Source organism: Apus apus, chromosome 20, assembly GCF_020740795.1.
Source record: "Apus apus isolate bApuApu2 chromosome 20, bApuApu2.pri.cur, whole genome shotgun sequence".
In the NCBI taxonomy this organism is placed as follows: domain Eukaryota; kingdom Metazoa; phylum Chordata; class Aves; order Apodiformes; family Apodidae; genus Apus; species Apus apus.
The window spans coordinates 7,810,737-7,820,045 of record NC_067301.1 but is presented as its reverse complement, the minus strand read 5'-3'; the positions used below and the strand labels follow the sequence as shown (position 1 = coordinate 7,820,045).

General features: G+C 52.2%; 1 protein-coding gene across 1 annotated transcript; it reads right to left on the bottom strand.

Moving 5' to 3' along the window:
* Positions 1 to 5,569: 5,569 nt before the first annotated feature.
* Positions 5,570 to 9,151, bottom strand: KLHDC7A (kelch domain containing 7A). Its single transcript, XM_051637689.1, has one exon. It carries the CDS (start codon positions 9,059 to 9,061, stop codon positions 6,137 to 6,139), a length of 2,925 nt encoding a protein of 974 aa, XP_051493649.1. The 5' UTR covers positions 9,062 to 9,151; the 3' UTR covers positions 5,570 to 6,136.
* Positions 9,152 to 9,309: the final 158 nt, after the last annotated feature.

Here is a 9,309-nt window from a genome sequence, read left to right as displayed (position 1 = left end):
CAGCACTAACCAGGGACTGAAGCACCCCTAAAACATTACTCTGGGCCTGCAGCATCCCCACAGAGTTAACCAGGGACCACAGCAACCCTAGAACATTAACTAGGAGGTGCAGCACCCCCATGGACTTCACCAGGGACTATAGCATCCTTAAAATATTAACTAGGGACCACAGCATCCCCATAGCATTAACCAGGGACCACAGCACTAACCAGGAACTATTAACTAGAGACTGCAGCATTAATCAACCTGCCTCCTCCAAGTTGTTTTGGAGGGTGACAGCACCTTGGTCAGACTTGTCTTGGTCACCCCATCCCTGCATAGCTGATGTGCTGCTGTAACTTCCCTGGAGCACTCATGGGATGGGTGGTCCCTCTGTTTGGCTCTGATGGGTGAGATTGGGTGAGATTGGATGAGTTTCCTGGCCATGCATGCATGTGGTGTAGTCTGCTCCATCCCCTGGTGAGGATGTTTCCAGTGTCATATTGTTCTTTGCTTAGAGACACCATAAATGAAACAGAGATTTCATAAAAACAAGCTGGGGGGATTCTGAGATCCTGAACTAGAAGGACCTAAGGCTTCACCTTGGCTTGAGATGGGGTGTTGCACTGGAGGATCCCTTGGCCATGGAGAAATCAGACATCCCATCCTGCTGTTGTCTGGGATCAGATCCAGGATGATTTGTGTCCTCCTATCTGCCAAGGGAAGCTTGGTGGGGTGCCTTGTTCCTCCATGATGGGTTAAGGAGCTTTCAGGAGGTGAGGGTGTTCTTGTGAGCAGGGTTTAGGTGAAGCTTTGCTGGTTTTGAGAGATGCTTTGCTGGTTGTGGGTGAAGCTTTGCTGTTTGCCCCCCGATCAGGGGCTGCAAACCAGGACTGAACTAAACACTAAATTTAAATGTCACCATTTCTGGTGAAGACAAGCAGAGCTGGCACCAGCACAAATCCTGCACTGTCTTGCCAGGCCACTCGTTTTGGGGCAAAAAAGGCAATTTCTGCAGCTTGAGGAGTTTTCCTTTCTTCCCCTCTTTGACCTTTTGGTAAATAAAAATGAGCTTTATTGATTTTCTTTCAGTAGAAGAGAAATAATTTGCCTTTGGCCCAAGCTCACAGGATGCTGAACTCCATCCAGGAGTGTGGTTTGGAGGGTTTTTTTTCCTCTTCTTTTATAGTGTTTCTGATCTGTGTTTACGATGCCAGTGCTGACACATCCTAAACTACAGCGTGGCTATAACCTCCGGAAAAACTCCCGGCGGGGCTGAAAATAGTGGCTGGCAAATGTTCCTTCCTCACTGGAGCTTGTGAATCAGAAACCATCAAGGGTTTAAGCAAAGGCTTGTGCTGGGGAGGGAGAACTTATGCTGGAGTCGATGCATATTTTATCACCGTGCTAATTCACTCGCAGCCCTTCTCCCTCCTGATGCTGCCCGGGTTTTAATTAAATAGTCGTTGGCGAGGCTGTTCTTCTAACTTGGAAAGCCTCCAAATGGCCATGTTTTTCCCCCAAAATGATCACAAGGGGGATGTGCTCCCATCCCCCACCGTCCTCACTGAGTTTCCTCTTCTGCAAATCCTGCTAATTACATTTGTCTGGCTGGCGGCCGGCGCTGTGATAGCATCTTTCATTAGCGCTGACCTCGCTGCACTGGCAAGGAGTTGGCGGACGTCCCCAGAGTGGTGCCTGGTGGAAAGTGCCAAGAAATGTCCCTTTGGCACCAGGTAAGGAGGTCTGGGGCTCATAAATGATGGTGTTGTCTTAAGTTCTGGTTTATTAGTGGCTGCTTTGGTGTAGCTCCCCGTCCGTGCAACTGGGTTGTCCCTGGTGGCAAATCAAAGATAAGGAAGGTTGAGGTTGGTGCCTCCAGGATCTGTCCTACCAAGGGATGGCTGGTAGCTCTGGTTGATCAGCTTGGACTTTGAGAAGAAATAAGCAAAAGAGGCCAGGACACATCTCCATGGCTTTAAACATCTCCTGGAGTCTCCTGATGGCGACACAATCCATAGTGATGTAGATGTCATTGGAGGGTCTAGGAAAAACCACAGCTGAAGGTTGGAAGGTACCACCTCCCTTACCAGCACCTGGAGCTGCTGCCAGGATTTTTTCCCTTCCTCTGACTTTAAATTCCCACCCAGCTCCTCAACCACTGACACGAGGTTGCTCCAGCTTGTTAGAAACAAGATACTTAATTTGTCAGTTCGTTACGCTTAATATTTCTTTCATGTATCTCATCGGTTTGAAATGCAAAACATGTCTGGATAAGCTCATCATTTTTGCTTTTTGGCTTTTTTTTTTCCCCCCTGCACTGAAGGTAGCCATGGTTAACTAATAAAAAAAAAGATTTTAAAATGCTGGTTTTGCACTTCTTTAATTGACTCCCAATTTCCATTCGCAGTGCAAAGTCAAAGAGAAAAAGAGAGAGAGAGCGTTGAGCAGATGAGCGTGTCACTCATCGGGGCTTTTTTTACCCCAATCAAAAATGTAAAAATTAAGAATCTGAATCAGTGTACATTAAACTATGTAATTGCCTAAATAAACGTGGTGGGGGTAGATAATGGATCTGCCTGATTAGAAGATAAAACTGAATTTAGTGCCAAGGTTCTGTTGGGGTGCGAAGCAGAGGGGTTGAGTGGTTGCATCTTTGTTTTTGGGGGATGCTCCATCCCTGGAAGTGTTGAAGGGCAGGTTGGATGGGGCTTGGAGCAACCTGGTCTGGTGGGAGGTGTCCCTGCCCATGCAGAGGGGTTGGATCTGGATGGTCTTTAAGGTTCTTCCCAACCCAAACCATTCTATGATAAATCAGGCAATGAGGCTCAGAGGGCAGTGATGGGCTCAGGCACTGGTGGAAGGATGAAGGAGCTGAGAGCATCTTTGGTGACACACTTGAGGGAATCATAGGGATGGAAGAATTGCTCCTGGATGGTGGAAATTGGTTTCCAAACTTACATGAGCCCAGTGGTGGCTGTGTTTTCTCTTCCAGCAGCCAGTCATGGTGGTCCCTGACCCAGAGAGGTTCCTGGCTTCAGCAAAGGAAGAGGCTCCCAAGAGCAGGACCCTGCAGGTAACCCCTGGCCCTGCTGGGTTTGTTGTAACTTCTAACTGCCCATCACAAAAACAGAGGTGAGCACCAAGCACAGCTGGAAATCATAGAATCACAGAATGGTTTGGGTTGGAAGGGACCTTAAAGATCATCTAGATCCAACCCCCCTGCATAGGCAGGGACACCTCCCACCAGCCCAGGTTGCTCCAAGCCCCATCCAACCTGCCCTTCAACACTGCCAGGGATGGGGCAGCCACAGCTTCCCTGGGCAACCTGGGCCAGAAACCAACTACCCCTTGTCCTACATGCCAGCAGCTGATGGTGGTGGCAGGAGTTAGTTGGTGATGCCATTGTTGCCACCACACCTGCCAACCCTCCAAGGGCTCCTCCCCTCCACCAGTATGGGAATAAAGAAAAAAAAAATCCACCAGGTCTGAGTGTCATCTTGAATTTGTCCCTTCCCTTCTGCTTTCCCTCAGCCGCAGCCAGAAGTCACGTTTCCATCAACCTGCTGTGTCCTTTTAGCTCCAAACCTGGTTGTCCTTCCCTTCAGAACAAGAAGTGCTCCAGCACTGGTTGTCCCTGGAGCTTTTAATCTCCAAAATTGCCTCCCTAGGTGAATCATGTTAATATTGGAGAGTGCAGGAGAGGGGGGAGAGCTGCCCACCCTCCTGTCGTTCTCACTCATCGCTCGGCGTCTCGCCGGGGAATGCGGAAAAGCTGCCGGGGTTTGAGGTCACAGCCTGGCAGGCGAGAGTTAAAGGGCAAGTGAAATATTAAAAGGAAGAAAAGAGGCACTCAGGAGCAGTGCAGGATCCCAGGACAACTTTTCTGGGGGTGAAAAAGAAAAGCTGTCACCTGGAAGGGCTCCAGCTCCCTCCCCTGTGCCCCATGGGCCAGCGTGTCCTCAGCTCACCAAGGATGAAGGGCATGGAGCTGGGATGCTGAGGGGAACGAGAGGCTTCTGCAGGATTTAGTCTAGTTGCAGGTTGCAAAGGGGCTAGATTTAGTTTAGTCTGAGGAAGAGGAGGCTGAGGGGAGACCTCATCAGTCTCTACAGCTACCTGAAAGGTCATTGTAGAGAGGCTGGTGCTGGTCTCTTCTCCCAGGTAATCAGCGACAGAACAAGAGGGAAGGGCTTCAAGCTGTGACAGGGCAGGGTCAGACTGGGCATTCAGAAACACTTTTTTCACAGAGAGAGTGGTCGGACACTGGAACAGGCTGCCCAGGGAGGTGGTGGAGTCACCTTCCCTGGGTGTGTTTAAGGGGTGTTTTGAATGTGGTGTTGGTGGATGTTGTTTAGGGGAGAACTTCGTAGAGTAGGGATGATGGTCGGATTGGGTAATCCCAAGGGGCTTTTCCAACCTGAATGGTTCTATGATTTGCTCTGGTGAAGCAGCAGGTGCTTGGGTTTTGCTGGAGGAGAAGCAGGGATGTGTTGCAGCACATGGGAGCCCAGGTTGTGGAGCTTGCAGCTCTGAGTACCAGCTGTGGAGGTGGCTAAAATAGCAGTTAAATACTAACAATAACAGTAATATTAATAATTTAAAAAAAGAGGTTTTTGATTCACAAGGTTTACCAGCCCAAGCATCCCAGCAGAGAGAGATGATGGGATGCAAAAGGCTGCAGCCCCAGCACGTCCTCTGTGGGGTCGTCCTACTAAGGTAAGAAGAGCTGGCCCAGGATGGGTGAAAGAGGTTGGACTGTGGCAGGTTTGACCACAAGGAGAGGGTGCATCCCTTACCCCCACCAGCAGAAGCAACATGCTATGGCTAATGAGCAAAACTCAGAGGCAGGGTTAATTAAGGCAGCCTCCAAGGTCCCCTAACACGGATGGATGCCACTGACCTTCATAGGAAGCCCTTGAAGGCCAGGAACACGAGGCCTCCAGGCAGTGACTGAGAGAAGTTGTAAATACTTTTGGGAGTGTTTTGAGAGAACATTAACCCAAGCTCTCCTAAACCACCCTGCCCAGCAAGACCTCATGGTGATAATGTGGGCTACTCTGACACCAGCTCTTATCTCCAAGCACTTCAAGTACATCCATGACTCTGTGCTCATGGTCTGCTGCAACCGAGGAGGCAGGCACAGGAGGTTTTTGTCCATCTAGGAGCTGATTTTGTCCATCAGGAGGCTGACAGATGATGGATAATGAACCATTTCCCTAACAGCTCCAGGGGAAGAAAATGCAATTACCCAAAGTAGCCTTTGGGTAGAACATGGTGGCAGCAGGGTGAGGTGATTGAAACTGGGGGGGAATAGTGGATGGGCAACTACATCCAAAGCCCTGCTTAGCTTTTGGTGGCCTCCTCAGAGACATTTGTGCAGTAATTAGTGATGTAAAACATGCCTCAGCCTCTTTGTTCCCATTAGGCTTGGCTGCTGCTGGAATTGATGCACGACCGTCGCTCGTGGTTAATTTTACCAAATGTTCACTTTAATTTCATTTAAGACCAGCTGTCTATACATCTATGGAGCCTCCTGACATGGCGGGTATATAAATATATAAATATATATATATTATTCTGTGCTGAGGATAAATTAATAGATAACAAGGCACTGGTAGGAACAGGGCACCCTCTGTCCCCAGCCCTGGGGTGATGTCAAGCCTGAAGGCTCAATGTTGGCATGATGCCGATGGGTAGTGACCTTTGGGTGATACCTCCTTAGGGATGAAGCCTCCCTGCTGTGTTCCTCCACCCTCCAACCCCTGTTACATGTCAACATTAACCACCCAGAGTGTAAAGCAGCTACTCCTGGGGCAGTGCACAGCTGGGGGCCTTTAGAGACCTGGGGTTTATTTGTTTCCGAATAAGCACGCCTATATTTAAATACCTCTAAGCAAACAAGTCCACCCAGCTCCTGCTTTGCTCTTCCTTGTGCCTTCAAGGCTGGGTTTACCGGCAGGATCCAAGGGCAATTTGTCTCCTTCCTTACTTGTGGGGGTTCGTGTGATGCCTGCTTGATGGGTAACATTGTCCTGGTAGAGTTGGTTTCTTCCTACGTGGTCCGTTGTGGGCTGGTGGCTTCTTCTACCAGCTTTCACCATCATGTCCTGTCTAAGCCACCATGATTGTTGTGTGAGACGCCAGCATGGGTCCATCAAACCTGTGTTTGCACCATCCCTCCCTCAGGCAGCACCAGGACAGCCAGGAGGAGGCTGCCACGGGGCGATGGGAAGGGTTGCAGCTCCTTGGTCCCGAAGCGTGGTGAGATGTGGTCGGCCAAGAAGCGTACGTGGAAGTGCCGGCCAACACAATGGACCAGGCTGCCCACCACGGCGCACTGGAAGCTGGATGGGTCGGTCATGGGGTAGGTGGCACACTCGTACCACAGCTTGGCCTTGGCTCCACAGCGGTAGACACTGATGCCCGTGCTGCGGTGGAGGTCGAAGCGGTAGATGAAGCCGTTGGTGCTCACCATCTCCACCGTCCTGTCCTTGCCCCCACCAACCAGGCTGACCCTCCAGCTGTCGGAGCGGGCAGAGTAACGCAGAAGAACGTAGCGCAAGGTGCCCCCTGTCACATAGATCTCCCCGTCACACACCGTGGCCATGTGGGCCACGGCAAAGGTGTCATGGGGCAGGGGGGCAGCAAAGGTCCAGCGGTCCTGCCGGGGGTCGTAGCGCTCCACCGTGTAGAGACACTCGCCACCGATGGCGTAGAGGTGGCCATCCAAGGCCACGAGCTTGCAGTGGGGCCTCGCTTGGTTCAGGGGGCAGATTTCCCTCCAGATGTTGGTCAGGGGGTTGTAGCAGAAGACGCGGTTGGAGGGTCTCTGCCTGCGGCCCGTGCCCTCACAGCCAATCGCCACAAAGAGGTAGTTGAACATGTTGCACATGGCGGAGCCCCGGGAGACCACCTCTGGTGGGACATGGCAGAGGTGGTGCCAGATGTCCCCTGTGTCGTCGTAGTAGCAGAGGCGGCTGGTGTGGAGGCCGGGCTCCTGCACATTGACATCTGCCACGGCCACGTGCGTCTTCCCCTTCATCCTCCGGCGCAGGATGAGCTCCCGCTCGCCAGCGTTGAGACGGCCATAGATGGAGGGTGTCCTCAGCACCTGCAAGTAGTTGTCACTCATCACCTTGTAGGCAGCCTCCTGGAGATCGCCCTTCTTCTGCGCCTTGGCCATGAGGAGGACCTCATAGCAGTTTCCCAGGTCCAGGTGGGTGGGTGGTGGTCTTTGGAAGAAGTTGGCATCAGCTGTCAGCCCTGGCTGAGGGCTTGCTGGGGGTGTGAGGGCTGGTGCTACAACCCCAAAACCCTCCATGGGCAGCTGGAGGTGGGGACTGTCGGCAATCTGCAGGATGCTGTCCTTGCGGCCAGGAGATTGTGGCTCAGGGGAGACCTCCAGGCTCTCTGTAGGTGGTGGGACTATGGTGGAGGTGATGGGATTCAGTGTCACCAAAGCTGGCTCTGGCTCCTGGGTTGCAGAGCCATGCAGCTCTTCACTGACCCTGTCTGAGCTGCGGTGCTGCAGTATTCCAGGAGGGATGTAGGGAAGAGACTTCTTCTTTGACACTGAATGGGAGATGGACTGGACGTAGTAGTCATAGACTTTGCCTTTGAGGCCAGGACTTGGCTGCCCAGCCCCGTCCCTCACCCCCTGCTCAGGGATGTAATTCTCTTCCACCTGGATCTTTGCCACCGAGGAGAAAGAGTAGGAGGCATCTGACCCCACGTTGCTTGTTGTCATCGTTAGCCCCAGGTCTGAGACAATGCTGAGGGTCTGAATTGTCCCCCAGCACTCCTCGGCCTTCTGCCTCGGGTCCCCAACAGCCGAATCCTGCTCTGTGCTCTCGGTGTGTCCCTCACCTGCCCACTTCCCAGGGGGAAGCCCAGTGCTCAGGGCAAGGGTGTCCTCCTCCCCATGGCTGCTCCATGGTTCAGCCGTGTTCCCAGGGTCAGAAGAGTCCATCTCACTTCCCAGCTCACTTCCTGACTTACTTCCCAGCTTACTTTGCAGCTCACTTCCTTGCTCACTTTCCAGTTTGCTTCCTGGCTCATTTCCCAGCTCGTTTCCTGGATCACTTCCTTCCTTGATTGCTAGTTTGTTTCCCAGCTTGCTTCCTGGCTTGCTTACTTGCTTGATTCCGAGTTCATTTCCTGACTTGCTTGCCAGCTCGCTTCCCAGCTCACTTCCTGGATCACTGGTCAGCTTACTTCCAAGCTCACTTTCTAGCTTACTTCCCAACTTGCTTCCTAGCTCACTTTCTTTCCTGCTTCCCAGATCACTTGCCAGCTCACTTCCTGACTTACTTCCCAGCTTGCTTCCCTGCTCACTTCCTTTCTTGCTTCCTGGCTTACTTGCCAACTTATGTTGCAGTTCACTTCCTTGCTCACTTCCCAGCTTACTTCCTGGCTTGCTTTCCAGATCACTTCCCAGCTCGTTTCCTGGATCACTTTCTTCCGTGCTTGCTAGTTTGTTTCCCAGCTTGCTTCCTGGCTTGCTTACTTGCTTGATTCCCAGTTTGTTTCCTGACTTGCTTGCCAGCTCGCTTCCCAGCTTACTTCCAAGCTCACTTCCTAGCTTACTCTCCAACTTGCTTCCCAGATTGCTTCCTAGCTCACTTCCCAGCTCACTTCCCAGCTTGCTTCCCAGCTCACTCCCCTTTCTGCCCGTGCCCTCTCTCCTAGAAGTCAACCCCAGCCCAGAAACCACCTCCCTTCCTTCCTCCCCCTCCTCACCCCTTTCCAGCCCTGACTCCCCTTGCCACCACATCCCAGAAATACCCACTTTCCCTCTGCCTTCTCCATCCCCACCACCTCTCCTCCCTTCCCCACCAAACCCCTTCCTCCACCGCAGCCCCTCAGCCCCGTTCCCATCCCCATTTCCATCCCCATCCCGGGCACCATTTGCCTTCTGTTCTCCTCCCACATCAGCTGGTGGGATTTTCCCCCCGGCAAAAGAGCGGGACTTATAAAACCTGTAAGCCAAAGTCAGGAGGAGCAGAGCAGCAGCAGAGAGGACGAGCTTTCCAGCCAGATGCATCTCGGACTGCCAGGGCAGGGTTACCCGCTGGGGCATTTTTCCATCCCAGGAATATGGAGAAGCCGATTAATGATTGTCGAGCGAAGCCCAGAGCGTTGCAGCTGAAGGTTTTGGGGCAAGGTGACTTTGAGGGAGCAAAGCTGGCAGGACGTTTCCGGATGAGTTTTGCATGTTTGAGCTGGGCTGGGCTCCCGGGAAAAGGTGCAGCCCCTGAGCTGGCGGCACAGGGACAGTTTTATCCGTCCAGTAAACAGAGAAGCTCAGAGAAAAAAAAGAGCTGGAAT

Bases quoted from the DNA above. Each gene is read 5' to 3' on its own strand.
- KLHDC7A (XM_051637689.1), bottom strand. From the start codon at position 9,061: ATGCCCCAGCGGGTAACCCTGCCCTGGCAGTCCGAGATGCATCTGGCT.